This window comes from Octopus sinensis, linkage group LG3, assembly GCF_006345805.1.
Source record: "Octopus sinensis linkage group LG3, ASM634580v1, whole genome shotgun sequence".
NCBI classification, from domain to species: Eukaryota; Metazoa; Mollusca; class Cephalopoda; order Octopoda; family Octopodidae; genus Octopus; species Octopus sinensis.
Window position 1 is genome coordinate 69763198 of NC_042999.1, and position 23499 is coordinate 69786696.

The 23499-nt window shown below is 39.3% G+C and overlaps 1 protein-coding gene across 1 annotated transcript in view; it reads left to right on the top strand.

Moving 5' to 3' along the window:
* LOC115209751 (ER membrane protein complex subunit 1) overlaps positions 1 to 23499 on the top strand; it is a 46828-nt gene that overhangs the window by 16812 nt on the left and 6517 nt on the right. The window contains exons 8-21 of the mRNA XM_029778261.2: positions 636 to 741; positions 839 to 1000; positions 4561 to 4632; positions 5734 to 5838; positions 6745 to 6841; positions 8114 to 8230; positions 9415 to 9470; positions 10077 to 10259; positions 13099 to 13263; positions 14644 to 14814; positions 15910 to 16035; positions 16568 to 16649; positions 17495 to 17614; positions 21015 to 21136. Coding sequence (XP_029634121.1) covers positions 636 to 741; positions 839 to 1000; positions 4561 to 4632; positions 5734 to 5838; positions 6745 to 6841; positions 8114 to 8230; positions 9415 to 9470; positions 10077 to 10259; positions 13099 to 13263; positions 14644 to 14814; positions 15910 to 16035; positions 16568 to 16649; positions 17495 to 17614; positions 21015 to 21136 — 1684 coding nt within the window. The remainder of the gene's footprint in view (positions 1 to 635; positions 742 to 838; positions 1001 to 4560; positions 4633 to 5733; positions 5839 to 6744; positions 6842 to 8113; positions 8231 to 9414; positions 9471 to 10076; positions 10260 to 13098; positions 13264 to 14643; positions 14815 to 15909; positions 16036 to 16567; positions 16650 to 17494; positions 17615 to 21014; positions 21137 to 23499) is intronic.

Below are 23499 nucleotides of genomic sequence, written 5' to 3' on the forward strand. Positions count from 1 at the left end.
TGGCAGAATTGTTAGCACATGAGGCAAAATGTTTCGCAGTATTTCGTCTGCCGCTACATTCTGAGTTCAAATTCTGTTGAGGTTGACTCAGTGTTTCATCCTTTCGAGGTTGATTAAATGGAGTTGATATAATCAACTTAATCCCTTTGCCTGTCCTTGTTTGTCCCCTCTATGTTTAACCCACTGTGGGCAATAAAAAAATACATATTATTCTAGAAATAAGCAATCACGTCATTGACATTTCAAAGTTATGAGATAAAGCATGATTAATTCAAATCAATGGAAATGAACAGGCATTACATTTAACTGACTAAATCTGGATGGTATTAAACAGGGAGATGGATGATGTCACCATCCCAACGATAGGGATAATCCTATTCTTCCACAATGTTTCCGTGTACATCCATCCTTGATTATCCTTGATTCATTTTTCACTTATCCGAGATAACATCACATGCTCAGTTGTGAACTTTATGTTTATCACGAATTGGTCTGTGCTATCACATTGGCTAGGACCCTTTGATGTGTATCCCAGGACAAAGTACATAACTCCTACTCGATGTTTGAGTTGTTAGTTGTGTGTGTGTGATTATTTAATTCTAAATGACTCTTCGTTATTATTTTTTGTTTTTCAGTTGCATAATGACATCATATCATCTTACCTGCTTTGATAACAGTTCCTTGAGTCTAATGTTGCTACCTTTGAATAATGGTGTAACATTTATTCCAACTTTACTCACTGTAAGTCCAAATCTCATTCACATTTCTCTCCAATCTGCACACTGACCAGTTCCTCTCCTCTACAACTTTATAATGATTTACTTCGGCATATTTACAGGATCTTGGTATTTCTGACTCTATAACTGCTTTGGAATATGCAGGTGGAGAGATATTCAGTATGAAATCTGGCCTGTTGTTGGCACGTTTACATTTCGGTTACACAGCCTTACTTAAAGTTGCTTTAGATGGTTCAGTATCGTTAATGGCACCATTTGACAAGGTAACGTTTTGAATTACCATTTATTGTTTGTTTTCATCATATTGTTTGTTTTTCTTTTCTTGTGGTTAACATGAGTTAGACTTTTGCGTAGATTTGACTCCTTGAACAATTGCTGTCATAATCATCATCATCGTTTAACGTCCGCTTTCCATGCTAGCATGGGTTGGACAATTTGACTGAGGTCTGGCAAACCAGATGGCTGCACCAAGCTCCAATCTTGATCTGACAGTTTCTACAGCTGGATGCCCCTTCCTAACGCCAACCACTCCGAGAGTGTAGTGGGTGCTTTTATTTGCCACCGGCAAAAGCACCCACTACACTCTCAGAGTGGTTGGCGTTAGGAGGGGCATCCAGCTGTAGAAACTCTGCCAGATCAGATTGGAGCCAAGAAAACAAAAGATGAAGACGGGTGTGTAAACAACAAACAGATGTATTAGTTTAACGCTTGGGAAGTGAGAAAGTCTTTTACGTTTTGAGCCTACACTCTTTGACAGAAAGGAACACAGAAATAAACAGGGAGAGAAAGTAGAAAAAGGTTTAGTGGCTAGCGATCTATTATGGCGAATACCGGACAGATGGGTCACACAGGAGAAGACAAAAGGGAAAAAGAAAGAGAGGGAGAGAGGTAACAAGTGCGGATTGAGAGAAACAACAATAGGAAAAAGCAGAAAGTACAAAAAAGTTTTGAAAAGTTGAAAAGGTTTGTGGTGTATTGGAGCGATTTCTCATCAAAGGAAGAGTCCAGTGTAATCCATGGGTAGGAGAGGTGCAGCTGAAGTGTAGTAGAGTAGAAGAAAGTCCAGGTAGAATAGACCAAGAAAAGTTTGAAGTGGAGGTAGAGACGGGATAAAACTAGTGCGACCACTTGAGCATCTCTATATATATAAACGGCAAAATGTCTGTGTGTGTATCCTTTATACAAATCCACAAGTTTTCAGTTAGAAGGCTCGCACTTTCTATGGTCATTCAAAACCGTCCAAGGGTGGTCGTGCACATCTTTACATTTCTCCAGTCACCCAGCAAAGCCATTAAAAAAAATCGATAAACCGACCCCTTATGTTTCAGGTAACAAAAGTCTTCAATACAAGGGACGTGACTCACTCCACCAGTTTAATCTAAAGATATTAAACCATTGCAAGGGAAATAACTCTTTATTTTGATTATATATATATATATATATAAACAATAATAAATCTCTCTCTCTATATATATATATATTATAGCCTCAGTTTTGTGAGTGGGTTTTGTACTCGGAAACTGAAAGGAATCTGTCATATATATATATATGTGTATATTTGTGTTTATAACCGACCATTGATTGGCAACTGATGTTGTGGTGTTTACATTCCCCTAGATTTGCAGTTCAGCAAAATACACTGTTAGAATAAGTACTAGGCTTACTAAGAATAAATCCTGTAGTTGATTTTTTTCCAGCATGGCCGCAGTCATGACTGAAACAAGTAAAACAAGAAAAAAACTATGCCATTTTAATCCCGCGGAAGGCCGGGTATCTCTGCTAGTGTAATATATAGTGAGAATTTACAAAAAAACAAAAGATGAAGACGGGTGTGTAAACAACAAACAGATGTATTAGTTTAACGCTTAGGAAGTGAGAAAGTCTTTTATTTTTCAAGCCTACGCTCTTTGATGAGTAATTGTTTTTGTTGTAAAGCCCTAAGAAAATCTATGGCATTGGAGCAGCTAATTCCACACCTTTGGAGATCTGTAGATCTAATGCTTAGACCTAAAGTTGTATTTGCTGTGTTGGTAGATCCAGCATTCAAATTGACACATGCTTGATGTGTTAGTACAGGCTCACTATCTGAATTGAACCCTTTTGTCACCATATTCATATTGAAATATACTGTGTTTGTTTCAATTGATTTTTAGAATAATGAAGAATTAAAAAAAAAAATAACTTCCAAACATAGATTAACAAGAAATTTTGATGGCAAGTTTTAATTTAGATCAATTTTCAAGAGGGGAGTTTTATCATAAAACTAAGGGTGGTCTATGGTGGATTGGTTTCAAAAAGATTAAGTAGCATCTGGTTTTCATTTCCAAGCCTGGTGTTAATTTAAACCCGGTTAATATATTAGGTCTGTTGTAAGTCCCCAGGATTCATAAAGCTGAAACTTCACTTGTTTTTTGTAGCATACGAGGGACTGAGATTACCATACTACCCCTTTCTTAAGTGGGGCAATGAAATAATATTTAGGAATTTGCCAGTCCCTTTGCCCTGACTGGTTCCTGTGCCAGTGGCATGTAAAAAGCACCATCCGAATGTGACCAATGCCAGCGTCGCTTTCACTGGCTCCTGTGCCGGTGGCACGTAAAAGCACCATCCAAACGTAGTCAATGACAGCCTCCTCTGGTCCCTGTGCCAGTTACAAGTAAAAAGCACCCACTACACTCGGAGTGGTTGGCAATAGGAAGAGCATCCAGCTGTAGAAACACTGCCAGATCAGAGCCTGGTGCAGCCTCCTGGCTTTCCAGACCTAGTCGAACCATCCAACCCATGCCAGCGTGGAAAACAGATGTTAAACGATGATGATGATGATGAATTAAAATATCTCATTTTTATTTACTTGATGGTGGCACATTTAAAACACCTGTGCTGGCACCACATATAAAGCACCTATGCAGGGGCCTTGTCAAAAGTACTGGTGTTGGTGTCACATATAAACCACCAGTACTAGTGCCATGCAAAAAGCACCTGTGCTGGTGCCTCGTATAAAACACTGGTGCTGGTGCCAGGTAAAAAGCACCTAGTATACTCTTTAAAGTGGTTGGCTTTAGGAATGGCATCCAGCCAAAGGAACCAAACCAAAACAGAAAACTGGAGTCTGATGCAACTTACCAGCTCTTGTCAGACTGTCCATCTCATGCCAGCATGGAAAAATGAACGTTAAATGATGATGATGAGCCACTATATCAAGCACCTTGATCAGCTATGTTGTTACTCCTTCATCAGGAAGACTAAAAAACAAGATTTCTGTACAGAATGTAAGGCATAACACATTGGTTGTACTGGCAAAGTTGAAATGCACAACTATACATCAATATCAAAATAAATATCAAATGGAAATTGTAGTTGCGATACCTGTGCCGGTGGCACGTAAAAAGCACTATCCCAACGTGGCCGATGCCAGCACTGCCTTGATTGGCTTCTGTGCCGGTGGCACGTAAAAAGCACCAACCGACCGTGGTCGCTGCCAGCCTCCCCTGGCACCTCTGTCGGTGGCACGTAAAAAGCACCCACTACACTCACGGAGTGGTTGCCGTTAGGAAGGGCATCCAGCTGTAGAAATACTGCCAGATCAGACTGGAGCCTGGTGCAGCCTCCTGGCTTCTCAGACCCTGGTCAAACTGTCCAACCTGTGCTAGCACAGAAAACGGACATTAAACGATGATGATGATGATACAATATTTCTATTTGATTTGATTTTTCCTATGACATTTCCTTGTCTCATGTAATGAGCAAATATTCCATTCTTATGTAAACTGAATATTTTCAAGAGCAGATATTATCTAATAACATGTCTAACCTTTACCTTCAGCTCCTGTGTGCCCATTTAACCAAACATGGAGATAAATCAATGCTGATTACCCTGGAGATGACTGGTACAGAGGTATGATATTTAAATAGCTGTAACACACACACTTATAACACGGCATTCAGTTTGTGGTCATCTCCGGACAGTCAAAGAAATTATAAGTTGAAATCCTTGACTAAAATCGTAACTTTTTCCCCTTTATTGTTTCCAAATTTGGAGCTGGAAATTACTTACAATTGAAATAATTTGAGAGTAGCCAGGTGCCTCCTCTGCAGCAAGAAACTTATAGTTCTATATTTAAGAGATGAGGAATTATGTACATTGTTTACATTATTTACATTTGATGGATATTTGTCCTCATCTTGTTTGTCATGAACACAACAAGATGAGGACGAATATCCGTCAAATGTAAATAATGTAAACAATGTAACAAGAAACTTGTTCCTGGCTTTTTATTCTGCTTTAATCTCTCAACACTTGAAATAAAGCCACTTCTCTCTCTCTGTTATATTCCCACTCAGTTGAGGGGCATCTTTAGTGTTGGGAGTTATTTGTTGGCGTCGCTGGTGCCAGTACCACATAAAAAGCACCTAGTTCCATCTATAAAATGGTTGACATTGGGAAGGACATCATTGGAGCATGATGCTGTTCTGTGAATTGTTGGATCCTTTCAGAGTGTCCAATCTGTGCCAGAATGAAAGGAGTGTGTTAAATGATGATGAAGATGATACCAAAGATGGAACTATCAAAATCAGACGTTGCTGCAGATGTTCTTAACCAGCATTTCTCTAAGTTTGTTGCATCTTCTATCATTCTAATTCTTCACAGTAAATCATAAGCAGGGCTTCTAAAGAAAATTAGTCCCAGGTTGAATGTGCTGTATGTTACTGCTCCTGAGAAGGGAGTAGAAGTTCCTCACCATTAAAAGTTTGTGGTACTTCCTTCTTAGATTTTCAGACCCTGAACCAGCTGAATTCCACCTCTTATTGGCCCTGATCATAGAGTCTTCATGTAAGACTGCTTGGACATTGGTAACTTGATCAAATGTCCACATGAAGAATTCTCGGTGACTTTGACATGGTGTGACAAAATACCACTTTATCTATGATCCTTAATGTTCTTTCATCTCTAGATCTGTATTAGTTTTCCTTGATATATATTTTTCTCTTTCAACAGCTTCTCAAAATGTCTGGGTTTGAACTTTCTTCTGGATCCCTGGTTCCTGTTCGAGATTTAACACATAAAATATCTTATTCCAAATCGCATGGAAAACCAGTGAAGGTAAGTGTGTCTCAATGAGAATCTGTATTGATTTATGCATATGTGGCCGATGCCAGTGCCGCCTTGACTGGCTTTCGTGTCAGTGGCACGTAAAATCCACCAACCAATCGTGGCCGTTGCCAGCCTCCCCTGGCACCTAGGCTGGTGGCACGTAAAAAGCACCATCCGTACGTGGTCGATGCCAGCGCCACCTTGACTGGCTTCCGTGCCGGTGGCATTTAAAAAGCACCAACCGATTGTGACTGTTGCCAGCCTCCCCTGGCACATAAAAAGCACCCACTACACTCAAGTGGAAAAGTGGATGACAATGATGTCTTAGAAAATGAAGGACACATTGGACAGTGTAGTCCTTGATATACAAAAAAATAGGTTGGTCATGGCTGGAACATCTTTCATTGTAGATCTGCTCAATCAAAACAAAAGCAACAATTCCAATAATCTCAGAAGATTTCAGCTGAGACTAGAAAGGGATTGCATGAAATTTAACATCATCATCATTTAACTTTTGTTTTCCCATGCTGGCTTGGCAGTAGCTTGCAAGCCAGAGGGCTGCACCCAACTCCAATTGTCTGTTTTGGTCTGATTTGTACAGGGCTGGGTGCCCTTCCTAATGCCAACCACTTTACAGATGTATTGGGTGCCTTTTACATAACACCAACATGAGTGGCTCCGGCATGGGTGCTTTTCATGTGGTGCCAGCACAAATGTTTCTTGCATGGCATCAGCATGGGTGCTTTTTCAGTTTATCTTTTGTGCAACCTATTATTTTTTGGTAGACTAAAACATTTTAAAGGTATAAATTTACTAATGTTTCAGTATTATTTTTTGCATGTGTTTCTGAGGAATTTTTGTTACTTCACAGAAATTGTGACATTGGCTGAGTCTCCCCCTTGTGTCTTTTTCTAGATCGATACGCTTCTGTTCTCCAAGAAAGACGGTCGAATTGGTTATAAAACAATGCTTCGTTCTGAGGATTACACCTTACATTTAATACACAAAGCTGGTGAGTCGAATATTCTGATGGTTTGGTAGAATCAGTAGAGTGTCAGACAAAATGCCCTGCAGTATTTAGTTGTGACTCTTTATACTCTGAAATCAAATCCTACCATGTTTGACTTTGCTTTACACCTTTCTGGGGCAGGGCTTGATAGAATATCATACCAATCAAATACTGGCTAATATCATCCACCATTCCCTCCCCTCCCCTCAAAATTTGTGGCTTTCTGCCATTCATTAGACTGTGGCCATGCTGGGGCACTGGCTTGAATTTTAATTGAATGAATCGGCTACAGTACTTACTGTTTTTTTAAGCCTGGTACTTATTCTATCAGTCTCTTTTGCCAAACTGCTAAGTTAAGGGATGTAAACACACCAACACCAGATGGTGGTGGTAGTGAGGGCAAATACACAAGAACACACACACACATAACAGGCTTCTTTCAGTTTCTCTCTATGAAATCCAATCACAAAACTTTGGTAAGCCTAGGGGTATAGTAGAAGACACCATTAGCACGCCAGGCGAAATGCCTAGCACTATTTCATCATGCCTAGTGCTATTTCGTCTGCCATTACATTCTGAGGTCAACTTTGCCTTTCATCCTTTTGGGGTCGATAAATTAAGTACCTGTTACGCACTGGGGTTGATGTAATTGACTTAATCCCTTTGTCTGTCCTTGTTTGTCCCCTCTATGTTTAGCCCCTTGAGGGCAAAAAAAAAAAAAGAAGACACTTTGCCCAAGGTGCTATGCAGTGGGACTGAACCCAGAACCATGTGGTTGGGAAGCAAGTTTCTTACCACATGGCCATGCCTGTGTCTTGGTGTCACGCAACTGGCACCTGTGCTGCTGGCACATAAAAGCACCACTTACGGTCTCAGAAGGGTTGGCATTAGGAAGGGCATCCAGCTGTAGAAATCATGCCAAATGAGACTGGAACCTGGTGCAGCCCCTCAGCTTACTAGCCCTAGTCAAACTGTCCAACCTATGCCTGCATGGACAGCGGATGTTAAAGGATGATGATACACGCACATATACACACTCACATTTTTTAGAAGTTTTTTAAATAGTATTTGATACAGCCACAGTATTTGAAGAATGACTTTCTAAAAATAAAAATTAATTATTTTAAAACATCTCAGAAAAACAATGGCAGAATGCTTTTGGAATGAAGTTTGTGTATTGTGTGTGTAAGTGTTTTTGTTGTTCAATTTTTCAAACATATGCTTCCTGAGGTAATGCCATCATCATGTACATAGATATATCTTTGAATGTTTCAGGTCGTGTCGCATGGCGCAGAGAAGAAGCACTGGCTTACATTTTTGCAGTTGAAATGGTTGATTTACCTTTGTCAGAATCCCAGGCAAAATTTGAAGATGAATTTGGCTCCCAGCAAAGTAATCACTTTTTAATTTCAACTTCATCATTGTTCTTATTCACTTTCCATGGGTTGGGTGAATCATTTCTGCTTTTCTAGATGAGTTTGTTAGTATAAAGTTCAATTGGTTTGTGTGTTTGGCTTGTGTTCACCTGAGTGGTAGATGAACTGGTGACTAACAAATTTCTGTGGTCAATATTACACATGGTTAAGTCATTTGTCTTATAGAACTTCAAGAACCTTGATCTCTTCTTCATTCCTTGTGCCATAACCATAGCCTCTATGTATAATGAAATAGCCATCATATTGTTACCTAACATGTCCATTAATGTCACCAACCATGATAACAAGGTTGTTTTTTTCTGTTATCAAAGCAGTCTGCTAGATGGATCTCAGAGAAATGGTCTTTTGTATATCTGTGAATCTTGATTGATCAGCGGATATATCATGTTACCTATGATTAATCTAAACTTAATCATTCTGTCACATACACCAATTACTTCAGGTATCTATTCCTCTGCCAAGAATATGACTACTCCAGCAATTCTGGGATTGTTACTAATGCAGAAGAATTTGCACCAGTGTTTCTTTCCGATAAAGAGTCTGACTGAAGCTGTCCTCCACCTTACCTCTTGAACTCAAAACACATTTACTTGCCTCCACTCTAACATCTCTTCAGACCTACATCTCATTGTAACATCATTGATCTTGGCAGCCCTCAGATTGCGCATCTGACACACACACAGAGCAGTTTCTAGTTGAATCAATTCTACCACATCAAATCAAATTTTAATATTGGATTTGTATGAGGAAAACTACAACATAACAATTATAACTTCAGTTGGAGGCAGATACATCCACAACAACCATCACAATTCCTACTGTGGCAAGGCACTACACCAACCACAATTACTCTAATTTCTATTGAGCCAAGCACAATCACCACAGCTTCTGTTGGAAGCTGCTGAAGTTATTAAGAAGCAAACGAAGTGTCCACATGACCATGCTTACCTCCAAATTCAAAAACATCTGTTTAATAGAAATAGTGAGAAGGGTGGAGGTTAGGGGCTATGTTATAAACCAACCCAGTCTATATTTACAAGTTAGAAACCTAAATTGTAAATAGTAATTATAAAATCTTCAGAAACCTAAATATTTCCTTCATTAATTATTTATGTAATTATATCATTTGGTATTTTCTAGATGATGTTTTGACTATGTTTATGAAAAGAATCAGTTCTCAAATTGGACAAGTCAAGGTAATGCCATGCTTCCATTGTCAGTTTTTATATTCTGTATTGACCCAAATATATTTAAAATAAGACTAATTTCGAAAGCATCAATATAGGGTACCACTAGTATTCCTAATTACAGTACATCAACAACTTCAGCTGATAAGAGAAACTTTTTATATATTTGGGGCTAGTGGCCAAAATATATATCTCTGAATATGTCTAATTTCCAAAGCAGCAAAATCATTTCTTTCTTTCACTAACGTAGTTTGTGCCAGAAACTTTATTAGATATCTGCGTGCTTTATTTTTCTTATATTTATGATATACCATGTATATTCTAAGCTAGTGGGATGATTTACAATTTCGATTAAGCTTTGAGAAAAAAAAATCTGAAAGCTTAACTGGGCAATGTCAAATAACTACCACTGCCTGATACAGTTATTCAGCAAAATCTTTTCTCTTACAGATAATTTACCCCCTTAGACTTTCGTCTGTTTTGCGTCAATAAGATAAATACCAGTTGTCGCCCTTGTTCCAGAATTTGAAACCATTTCTATCTGTTATTTTCCCCGTCCCCCTCTTCGATTTGAAGGCTTCTAATGTTCCCAGATGATATTTTCTCAATCCGCAGATGTTACTGCAGTACATATTACAAAGACTTCAGGGACATCGACACCACCAGCCATCTTCCTTGATAGATGACGACGAAGATGTGGAGTCTGAAGAAGATGATACAGAGGAGGACGAAGAAGATTTGACCAGAGATGATTTCAACCTCAACAAAATTATAGTCGCCATCACTCGTCCTGGAAAGGTTAACGTTTCATTTATTCTTTTCTTTTTTTAACCTCTTCAGCATTCAGGTTACTTTGTCAAATGTTCTTTATTCATTCACATTGTTTTCAATTAATCATACATCATCCTATAGATGTGATTGTTTATTTTTAGAATGACATTGTAGGTTAGGTGAGAGAGGTCTGATCTGGCCAGTTTGAACATGAAACATAAATTTTTGTTGGGTAACCTTCAACATGGGAACAATCCTGTTGACTTAATCCTTTAGCATTCAGTTTAGCCTGCCAAATATAATTTATTCACATTGTTCTGTATTAATCTTGTATTATGTTGTAGCTTCGAGATTTTGATGATGTGGTTGTTTATTTTTAGAATGACATTATAGAGTAGGTCTGAAAGGCTGGATCTGCCAGTTTGAACATAAAACAGCTAGAATATTTTGGCTGGATATGGCTGGTTAAAGAGTTAAGCCTGTTGATTTCCTGAAGATTTTCTCGTATCCCTCAGGACCATTACCATTTCATAAATAACAGTTTCAAGTCAAGTTTCTCTTTCTTTTCTTGATCATCTTACATGCAATCTGGTAAACGTTATTTATCAAATAGAGAGCCCGGGCAAAGTTCAAAAAACTCCTACCTCTACTGTTGACAAAGAGCCTCTTGCTCAGAGTGAAAGGTAGATGCATGTATGTGAACTGCCATGCTACACAGCAGTGAAACATGGGCCATGACTGCTGAAGACATGCATAGGCTTGAAAGAAATGAAGCTAGTATGATTCGCTGGATGTGTAATGTCAGTATGTACACACAGCAGAGTGTATGCGCCCTTAGAGAAATGTTGGACATGAGAAGCATCAGATGTGTGCAAGAGAAATGACTGCGTTGGTATGGCCATGTGCTGCGTATGGATGAGGAGAGCTGTGTCATTCCCTAACAGTGGAAACCTGTGGTAGAGGAAGACATGGGACGAGATGAAGCATGATCTTCGAACTTTGTGCCTCACAGAGGCAGTGATGAAAGGAGACCTCTGGAGATATGCTGTGATTGAGAAGACCCGGCAAGTAAAGTGAGATCACAGCTGTAGCCTATACCAGTGTCGTATAACCAGCCCATTTGAAAAGTACCTTTGAATTGTTGGGTGACATGCTGTGCTTGAGAAGACCTGTTGAGTCAAGTAAAATCAAAAATCAAAACCACAATAAAAATAGAAATTGTAGTTGTGGCTGATGCCGTGCCACCTGACTGGCTCTTGTGCTGGTGGCGTGCAATAAGCATCATTCATGTGTGGGTCATTGCTGGCACCACCTTTCTGGTTCCGCATGCCAGTGGCATGTAAAAAGCATCATCCGAACGTGGTTGATGCTAGCCTACCTCTGCCCTGACTGGCTCCTGTGCTGGTGGCACATAAAAGCACCCACTACACTCTCAGAGTGATTGGCGTTAGGAAGGGCATCCAGCTGTAGAAACACTGCCAGATCAGATTGGAGCCTGGTGTGGCCTCCAGTCCCCAGTCAAACCGTCTAACCCATGCCTGCATAGAAGATGGACATTAAACGATGATGATGATGATGATGAATTTTTCTAAACCACTTGGGTTGGAGAGGTCAATGCCTGTATAATTTACTGGCCAAACATCTACAGGGAAAACATAGGTGTAGAGGGAAGTAGGAATCTGATCTGAATTCTTGCAACAGAATTAAGGTGACCATATTTTTTTTTAATATGTATCCAAAACAGGAAAAGATCTCAGATTCCCTGCACAGTGCTGTGCTCTAATTGTGGTGGTTATTTGCGGAAGGGGTAGACTCAGGAAGACATGGGATGCAGTGGTAAGAAGGGATTTCGAATACTGAGCTTCACTGAGGAAATGACAAGGGACTGGGAGATATAGTGATTTGCTGTATTTGATATGAATTGTCATGCTAAGTAAAATCGCTGTCTTCCATATATACAGGCTTATCCTTCTGGGTGCCAGTGCCACATAAAAAGACCCATGCTGGTGTTGTGTCAACACACTCCTGCCAGTGGCATGAAAAATGCACCCACCATACTCTGTTAAGTGGTTGGCATTAACCCTTTCGTTACTGTATTTCTATTGAGATGTTCTGTGTTTCTTTCAGTTAATTTTAAATATAACAAAGAATTTAGTAAAATAACTTAGTTATCATTTAGCTAACATAAATTGTGACTAAGGTTTGGTGGAAGATTTTAATTCATAACTTATGAAAACACGACATTTGTACTCAGAGCCAGAGCCGGTTTCAGCCGGGTTGGTAGCGAAAGGGTTAAGGAGGGCATCCAGCCATAGAAACCATACCATAGCAGAGAAATGGCAATTGGACAGCTCGATGTCAAACCATCCAAGCAGATGTTGATGGCAATATGTATGTGTGTGTGTATAGATAAACAGGTGAAATAGCACGAATGGAAAGAGGGAAATGAGAGGCAAACGGATGAAAAACGTGAGTGGTTACAACAGGTAGACAAAAATTTGAAAAATGATGAACAAAATGTATATACAAAACAATGACAGTAAAAGTTGTGCCCAATGGGTGGTTGTGTTAAAACATGGAATGCAAAAGAAGCAGACTGACATTTGTATATTTGTTTATTTTTGAACATTTTAACCTTTTTGTTACCATATTTCTATTCAAATACACTGCCTTCAGTTAATTTAGAAAGTAATAAAGAATTCCTTAAAATAACATTGTCATTATTAAATTGGTGTTTGGAACATTAATCAACATTAAATGTTAATTAAGGCTTTTAATTTAGATCCCTTTTAAAGGTTGTATCACAGAACTGGGAGTGGCTCATATCAGAAGAGTTAAAATAATTTGTTTTTTTATCTCTTTCCAGCTGTTTGGCATCCGAAGTACCAACGGTCGTATCATATGGTGCCATTATATTTCCAAGATGGCACCATTCAACAACTATGGTAAACCAAGTCTCATGCTCTTTGTCCAGAGAACTACAGCACATGTTGGCAACCACCCTCAGTGTTTGGTTCTTGGTAAAAACAAAGTAAGTGGAACCGTTATCAGACATGTATTTTTAAAATATTTTTTCACTCAACAACTGTGCAGTTATGTTTAAAACCTTTACTCCATTGTGTTTTGTAATTATAATTGCCTCAGTCTGACTGGCTGACAAATAGGTTTCACTTATCTTTTTACTCATCACTGGTAGGAATGGTATTTCATTGGAAAACTGCTGCAAAAGCAGACACAGGCATGGTCAAGCAGCTTGCTTTGCAACTACATGGTCCCAGGTTCAATACCCACTGTGCTTGGTACCTTGGGCAAGAGTCTTCTTCTATTCTTCCAGGCTGACCAATACCTTGTGAGTGACAATTGGTAGAGTGAAACTGTGAAGTTCAAGTACAAGCTGAAGACATCAATCATTGCTGGGTTATGTATAAGAAGAATTAAGATGGCCATTACACCAGTTGAAAACAAACTGTGTGGCATCTTGAGCAAATGTCTTCTACTACTGCCTCACATTAACCAATATCTTGTCAAGAATTTGGTTGGTTGGAAATTGTGTGGAGGTTGCTTGTGAGTGTGTATATATATCGGTGGCACGTAAAAAGCACTATCTGAATGTGATCAATGCCAGGCCCACCTGACTGGCTCCTGTGCCGGTGGAACGTAAAAAGCACCAACCAATCATGGCAGATGCCAGTACCCCGTGACTGGCTCCTTTGCCAGTGGCACGTAAAAAGCACCCACTACACTCACTGAGTGGTTGGTATTAGGAAGGGCATCCAGCTGTAGAAACATTGCCAGATCAGTTTGGAGCCTGGTGCAGCCACTGGCTCTCCAAACCTCAGTCAAACCATCCAACCCATGCCAACATGGAAAACGAACGTTAAACTATGATGATGATGCCACATAAAAAGTACTCAGTACATTCTGTAAAGTGGTTGTTAGGGAGAACATCCAGTCATAGAAACCAAAACAGACAGCTGGAGGCTGGTGCAGCTCTCTGGCTTCTGTCAACTCATTCATCCAATGCCAATATGGAAAACAGGCGTTAAATGATGATGATGATCTATATATGTTTTATTATAGAGGGGGAATAAAAGAGAGAAACAGAGGGTTAACGTAAGAAGTGCTGGATGAATGCACATACTAGGCTTGGTGGCAGGCATTGAGTAAAGGAACTACTCACACACAGTGAAAGGGAAAGAATCCTAGAAAGAGGAGGGGAAGAGGGAGCAAATGATAGAATATTTAAGGAAGAAGTTATACAAATAGAAAGGAGATAAAATTATGCTGAGGGCAATGATGCTGTCTTTAAATTAATTTAATTTTTTAATTTATTTTGTTTTATCAACAAACTGGAATGTAAAAGTCTTTTAATATCTTGTTGTGGATTTGTTTCCTTTGCTTTTGTAACTAGGTGAATGGTGAAGGGGTGATTTATGCCTTCAACCCTGTAACTGGGAATCCTGTGTCTGACATTCCATCCAGTGGCAAGAATCTCGCTTACCAAGTGGTTCAGGCAGCTATGTACTCTGAGGTGGACAAGAACTATTTGAAAGGAGTGCTTATACTGGACAGTAATTTCGTTGTAAGTTACAAGTCACTAACCACATACACACCCACACACACATGCACACGTTTTTATAAAAGTCGTAATAATGAGGTCTAACCAATTAAAAATATTTCGAAAGCATTTAATATATACATTTTACAATAGGAAATACATCCCTTTGCTTAGCAACCACATGGTTCTGGATTCAGTTCCACTGCATGGCACCTGGGGTAGGTGTCTTCTACTATAGCCTTGGGCTGACCAAAGCCTTGTGAGTGGATTTGGTAGACGGAAAATGAAAGAAGCCTGTCGTATATATGTGTGTGTCTGTCTGTGTTTGTTCCCCCCTCATCACTTGGCAACCAATGTTGGTGTGTTTATGTCCCCGTAACTTAGCAGTTCGGCAAAATAGACCGATAGGCCAAGTACTGGGCTTACAAAGAATAAGACCTGGGATCAATTTGTCCAACTAAAGGCAGTGCTCCAGCATGGCTGAAGTCAAATGACTGAAACAAGTAAAAGAATACTAAATGCTTTCAAAATATCACTGATTGGTTTGACTTCGTTATTACAAATTTGGCAACATGATGCCAGTACATTTATGTCTCCATTTATGAGGATATTCTAACAACAATTCAGTGTAGTTATATTTGACTCAAGTCGAAAATTCTGGCACTGTGCATCACTTCTTTGTGTAAAACAATATACGTACACATGCATGCATATATGTATCTAAATGTAGTATTTATATAAATATATGTAAAAAGCACCCACTACACTCTCAGAGTGGTTAGCATTAGGAAGGGTATCCAGCTGTAGAAACTTTGCCAGATTAGATTGGAGCCTGGTGTAGCCTTCTGGCTCACCAGTCCTCAGTCAAACCGTCCAACCCATGCCAGCATGGAAACCGCATGTTAAACAATGATGATAATGTCTGTGGAGTACCCAGCCACTTGCACATTAATTTTATGAGGAGGCTGTTCTGTTTGATTGATTCAACTGGAACACACGTTAGAACCAATGGCAGCCAGTTACACACACACCACACACACACACACACACACACACACACAACACACTGTATGTAAATGTCAATATTGGATTGGTTTAATATTCTAACTCATGTTTCAGGTTCACACGTACCCTGCTTCCTATCAGATGACTCTCCGTAAATGCCTACCCGCAGTGTTTTTCTACTCCGTTAGTGTAGAGGAAGGACAAATGCAAGGTTATCGATTAATTAGTAACAGAGATAAGGTAATTATTTTTATGTCTCTCTTAACTGTATAACTGGACTCTGGTGTTGTTTGCAGTGGTTTTGGCCACTTTAACATTACTCCATCTCTGACTGCTCACACTGACCATAACATTACAGTGTCCGTGACTACTCTGACCATGATATTACTGTCACTGACCACTGACTGTAAGCAGTCAATGACTGCTAAGAGTGGTCTGACTGTAAGCAGTCATTGACTGCTAAGAGTGGTCATAACTATGTCTCTGACCATTAGTGTCAGTAACTATATACACTGACCATAACATTACAATGTCACTGACCTATAAGTCTCATTGATCATTTACACTGACCAAAACAATATATTGCAATATCACTGACCACTTATGCTGACCCTAAACAGTAGTGTTACTGATCACGCACACCGATTATAACACCTACACTGACCAGAACATTAAGACAATTCTACACTGACCACTCACACCGGTCTCTTTAAATGCCACTGCCCGGTCTTGTTGTCTGCTAATGTAAGTCACATGTCCAAATGTGTTGTAGATTATGGCTGAGAAAACCTGGACAGTCAACATGCAGAACAAAATTCAGACCATAACAAACGTTGTTACCAAGAGAAACTCAGGTAAGTCACTCAGTTTTTTTACCCACTACATCATCACTAGGTACTGCCTACTGGTCAGTATTAGCCATGAGGGGTGGGGTGGGCAGTTATTTACTTTTTCTTTTATTTCTTTCAGTCAGTAGACTGTGGCCATGCTGGGGCACCACCTTGAAGAATTTTTAGTTGAATGACTCGACCCCAGCACTTATTGTTTTTTTTTAAGCCTGATATTTATTCTATCAGTAACTTGTGTCAAACTGCTAAGTTATGTGGACATAAACACACCAACACCAGTGCAGCTCTTGTCAATCCGTCCAGCCCATGCCAGCATGGAAAACAGACATTAAATAATGACTAGCACTATGACCTGGCAACGCTGGGTGATAGTGCTAGTGCATGCATATACAGCAGCGTGCATGTGCACATACACGCAAGAACTGTCCAAATCTCTGACCAATCACATACAGCTAGCTGGCATTCAATTGGTGTATCAAGTTTCGGGCATTTTGATTGGGTTTTGGATAGAAAATTCCCAAAAAAGTCACTTCTATTGATTTTTTAATGGCTTTGTAGGGTGACTGGGGAAATGTAAAGATGTACACGACCACCCTTGGACGGTTTTGAATGACCATAGAAAGTGTGAGCCCTCTAACTGAAAACTTGTGGATTTGTATAAAGGATACACACACACACACAGACAGACATTTTGCCATTTATATATATAGAGATGATATATGCTTGCTATACTTCAACACATACATTTGATTACCTGTCTATGTTAATCATTCTTTTAACATTTTCTTTCCCAATTAAGTTCACCATGCTTTAACATACACATTTTTTTACTTATTCATTTATATTTTCAGAAGTTGTCCATTCCTTGGGCCGTGTCCTTGGTGACAGAAGTGTTCTCTATAAATACCTCAACCCCAATCTGGTGGTTGTCACTGCTGAAGGGGAGGACACCCCGTCACCTTCACAGAAATGTAATTATATTTCCTTACACTGATATTGAACCTGCTGACTTTAAATCTTCTGTATCCTTTGATTGATTCTTTGATAGGCACAGGTTTGGGGTTCAGCCCCATTGCATCTTCTATATAGCCCCGGGCTAGCCTGACTTTGTGAGTGGATGTAGTTGACAGAAGCTGAAAGAAGTTCATCATGTGTATATTTTTGTGTGTGTGTGTGTGTGTGTGTGAATGTTTTCTTCTCTTGACATAGTGTTATAGAGGCAGTGTCATTCAATTCCAATACTGTGTGAGAAACGTGTCTGGCCACAAGGAAGTAGTACAAAGTTTAGGAATAGGTGAGTGTTGCTGACTGGAAGGACATAGAGCAGTAAGATCTACCTCAATAAAATCCATTCAACTGATACAAGCATGGAAAGGTGGACATCAGTCTTTAAAATGACCGGTTAATGATGATAACGATCCTTTCATTTCCTAATTGTAAAGGATTTTTTTTTATTTCTTTTTTCTGTGTGTAAGTGAGTTTTATTGTTTAGGCAGGAGAGAGGGCAGTGCCCATAACCTCAGGGGCTGGCTAGATGGAGAGAGAAAAGTTTTCTTGAAGTGGAAACCTGGCTCAAATGCTTCCAACAGAGCAGATTCTGCAAAAGGTACATTAGGTGCCAGTTGGAGATGTTAAACCAATTAGCACCTGGGGTACATTTAGCAGAGCCCACTTGGCTAAAGGTCATTGATTCAGTCTTCAGAAAATACTTTGCTTTTTTATATCAGCCGTTGCTAGCGCCGCCTCGACTGGCCTCCATACTGGTGGCACGTAAAAAGCCCCAACCGATTGTGGCCATTCCCAGCCTCGCCTGGCACCTGTGCCAGTGGCACGTAAAAACACCCACTACACTCATGAAATAGTTGGCGTTAGGAAGGGCATCCAGCTGTAGAAACACTACCAGATCAAACTGGGCCTGGTGAAGCCTCCTGGCTTCCCAGACCCCAGTCAAACCATCCAACCCATGCTAGCATGGAAAGCGGATGTTAAACGCTCTTTTCTATGTTTAAACATGTCCGTCTAGTATTAAACGGTGAGCTCTTTTCAATAAACAAAATGTCGACTGTGTTGGTGAAATTTATGTCAAAACACTTTTGAGCGTGGTTGTTGCCAGAACCATCTGACTGGCCCTCGTGCTGGTGGCACGTAAAAAGCACCCACTACATTCTTGGAGTTGTTGGCATTAGGAAGGGCATCCAACTGTAGAAACTTTGTCAGATCAGATTGGAGCCTGGTGTAGACTTCTGGCTCACCAGTCTTCAGTCAAAAAATCCAATCCATGCCAGCATGGAAAGTGGACGTTAAATGATGATGATGATGATGAAGTTACTCTAGTTCCCATGCTCTGTTGCGCTAGTTTTCTTAACACTAGACGCATTTTCATTTCGTCTGTCCAATCCTGATGTTCTTTTTCAAAAATTTGTTGCAATCTTCAAAAGTAAGCCTTGGCTAAAAAGGTCATTGATTCAGTCTTCAGACCTGTTAACCTGTCCAACTCATGCTAACCGTGAAGAAAGCTGTTAAATGAAGACGATGATGATGATGATTGTAACCCAGCATATAAATCTCTTTCAAATCATGCCTTACCATTTTAATGAAGGTAAAGATGCATTAGATCATAATATCCTGAAAATTCAAACTGCTTGGGGTGGGGAAATCCAGCTGGCTGGTCATGGCTGGAATAACTTTGGTTGTAGGTTTGTTCAGTCAGGGCTAATCTAGGAGTTTTGTTGTTGTTGGTGGAGATGAGCTCCCTGTTTTAACCCTAACCTACACACCTATGAGGTGTGGAGGGGGAATGGGGACAGAAGACCTGGACATGTGGAGGTGGCAAGGGTGTATGGGAGAGTGAGTACTGAAGAACGAGTGAACAGACTGAGTGAAGAACGAGTAGCTGATGCAAATAATGTGGAAGTAGAGTTTAAAGAGGTTGGGGCTTAAAACAGCCTTGTGGTACTTCTCTATTTGGGAGGAGATGGATGCTGGAAATTTTATTATCCTTAGCACGGAGCTGGTATGTTGGCTAACCAATTGTTTCAGTAGAAAGAAGATTGAACTGGAGGTCTTGAAGATGATGAGAGAGTTTGTATAGGTGCATTGTGGTTGAATGGTTAAGAAGATAGCTTTGCAGTCTCAAGTAGCCATGTGGCTTTTCTACAGCAAGAAATATGTTCTGTTCTGGTCCCTTTTTTCTCACTTTAACACCTTCCTCTCCACTGTAGTCCCACTCCAAAGGAATCTTACGTTATTTACATTTGACAAATATTTGTCCTCATCTTGCGTGTTGTTAACACGTTTCGGCTGATATACCCTCTAGCCTTAATCAGGTGTCTTGAGGAAATTTCGAACCTGGGTTCTCATTCCTAAGGTATTTTTTGATGTTATTATTATTATTATTATTATTATTCAGGTCACTACGTGGAATTGGAACTTGGAATTTTGGGGTTAGTAGCCTGCACTCTTAACCACTACACCACATGTCCGTAGTAGGAATGAGGACCCAGGTTTGAAATTTCCCCAAGACACCTGATGAAGGCTGGAGGGTATATCAGCCGAAATGTTGTGTTAACAACAAACAAGATGAGGACAAATATCCATCTAATGTAAATAATGTATATAATTCCTCATCTCTTAAATATAGAACTGTATTAAAGAAACTTAGTTTGGCAGGCTCCATGGCAACCTCACCAGGGCTGGTGCAGCAAAAATACACTGGGGGCATCCTGTAAAGTGGTTGCTGTTAGCAAGGATATGTAACCATTAGAAACCAAACCAAACCAAAGTAGATAGTGGTATGTAATGCAATGCTTGGACCTGTCAGATCCTATCAAACCAATCCGACCCTTGTCAGCATGGAACATAAACATTAAATGATGATGGCGAAAGTCCCAGGTTTGATCCCATTGTGTGGCATCATGGCTTTAGGTTGACCTATGTCTCTGTGAGTGAAATTGGGAATATGGAAACTGTATGGAAGCCCATCATGGATTGTACTTGAAATTATTTAAAGATTTAGTTTTGTTCATGCTAGCATGGAAAACGGACGCTAAATGATGATGATGATGATGATGATGATGATTGTGTTTCATTGATTCTGCCTGTGAATCATGTTAAAGGTCTGTGAAATATTCAACCAATTACAAATTAATTCAGGAGCAGATAATTCAGTCTAGATCAAACGAGTGAATCATTATAAAACAATGGAGACCCTCCCCACCTGCTACCAGGGTGTTTCCATAGTGTTTAATTAAAGTTTTATAATGACAATACAGTGTGATTATTTATTCATTAACAATCAGGTGAGAATAAATATGAAATAAATGCTTAATTAGTTAATTTTGTTTAATTTCTGTTTATCTTTTTGTTTGACAGTTCCATCCAACTTTCTGAATATTTATTTGATTGATTTGATCACTGGAAATGTTGTTTACCATTCCAACCATCGCAGAGTGAAAGGGCCTGTTAATGTGGTACATTCCGAGAACTGGGTCGTGGTAGGTATTTTAATTAACCCTTCATTTAAGACACATTTTAATTAGTAACTGCCCTGATGAAAGAGGCGGTCAAATAAAGAATGGATACAACCTTCACTCAACATCATCATGTTGATGTCCACATTTTCTATAGCTGGATGCCCTCCCTGTCACAAACCATCACTTGTTTCCAAAGAACAACAACCCCCACTTATATGATAGTGATGCTCATTTACTATTCACACACACACAGGCTTCATCCAGTTTCCATCAGCTACATCCACTTACAAGGGTTTGGTAAGCTTCATATTTACCCAAGGTATACTGTGCTTGTGTAGGCCTGTCAAGCTAAGTGAGATCATAGTCGTGGCCAATGCTGGTGTCAGGTCAATGGCACCTGTGCCAGTGGCACATAAAAAGTACCCACTACTCTCTCTCGGAGTGGTTGGTGTTAAGAAGGGCATCCAGCTGTCGAAACCTTGCTAGATCAGATTGGAGTTTGGTGCAGCCTCTCGGCTTGCCAGTCCTCAGTCAAACTGTCCAACCCATGCCAGCATGGAAAACGGACGTTTAGCAATGATGATGATGAATCCCTGAAAGGGTGAAAGGCAAAGTCAACCTGAGAGGAATTTGAAGCCTGATGCAGCCTCCTGACTTACCAGCTCTTAGTCAAACCATCCAATGCATGCCAGCATGGAAAATGGATGTTAAATGATGATGTCATGCAGTGAGATTGAACCTGAAGCCATGTAGTTGAGAAGCAAACTTTTTAACCACACCACCGTGCCTGTCCCTTATCAGTGTGGCCTGATGATAATTCTTTCTAAATTTGGCACAAGGTTATTAGTTTGAGAGGTTGGAGGTTAATCTGTTGCATTGACCCCAGTACTTAACTGGTACTTTATTCTATTGACCCTGAAACGATGAAAGGCAAAGTCATTCACAGCTGAATTTGAACTCAGAACATAATGACAAATGGAATTCCGCAAAGCATTTTGTCCAGCATGCTAACAATTCCACCAGCTCGCCACCCTCATCACCTTAATGTCAGTAATAACCATTTCAGATTTTGATACAAGACCAGCAATTTTAGGTGAACAAAGTTTAGCCAATTACATTTACTCGGGTACTTGACTGGTGCTTTCTTTTACCATCGATAAGATATTATTGTTAAGTCAGTCCATGCAAATTCATGGAAATATATGAACACTTCTTGATGTTTTATTAATTTTCATTTCATCTTCAAAGTGCAGTTGTCTTACCTACATTGCTTCTAATGCAAATTCTTTAGAACTCAAAATAGGTGTCGGAAAATTAAGAAAATTCAATTAGTAAGTCTTGCGGAGATATTCAAACTGTTTATCGTTTCAATTCAGTCAGTGGAGGTTAGCGTCAATTTTATTCTTAACAATCATAAAAATCAATCCGTAACGGACAAAGGTAAACTTGATCTCAGTGGAATTTGAAGTCAGATTGTAAAGAGCTGAGAGAAATACCACCAAGCACAGGCATACCTCACCCTACATCATTAATTGGTTCCAGGAGACACAACTTAAGTCAAATTATCTTGTCTCTAGGCTAGGCTAGGTTGAATTTCCTTGTCTCTGGGCTAAACTGATATTAACCATTCCCAGTTCTCTACTTTATTTATGAATGCATTTTCAATATTTAAGCTTACAAACAAATAACTTTTATTTTTTAATACAGTACAGTAAAAAAAAATGTAATCTAAATTTAAGAAAATAATTTGGCAGTGTTTACCGTACATTGTGGATGCTTTATTTATGAATGTGGTTTGCAATAAGACATGATAAAATAAAAGCCTTTTTTATGCTTAAAAAACAAATTCATTAATTATTATTTTGCAATAGTAAAAAAACTAAATTATTTTAAAATTTACCAATATGTACATACAGTTTGGTGATTTTGTTTACTAAGATACATCACTTTACGGTGTGTATCTTAAGATTTACTGTACGTATTTCAATATGATTTTATACGCTTTTATTCTTATTTATTGTACAGTAACATGATTTTATGTGCCTTTAACGGTTTTCTAGTAATTATATGATTCCAATACTTGTGGGGCACAGATGTAAACTCGAGTAAAGTGAATTAACTTGATTTTTATTTTTCCATATATTATTTTTGAAAACCGACATAATTGAGAAAGGCTTAAATCGAAATGACTGAAGCTGAGGTATGCCTGTACTTTGTTCAACATACTAATGATTCTGTCAGGTAGCTGACTTCCACCATGTAATAATAATAATAATCCTTTCTACTAAAGGCACAAGGTGAAAGAATAAAAGGCAAAGCTAACCTCGACAGAATTTGAACTCACAATTTAGCAACAGGTGAAATACCGCTAAGTGCTTCACCCA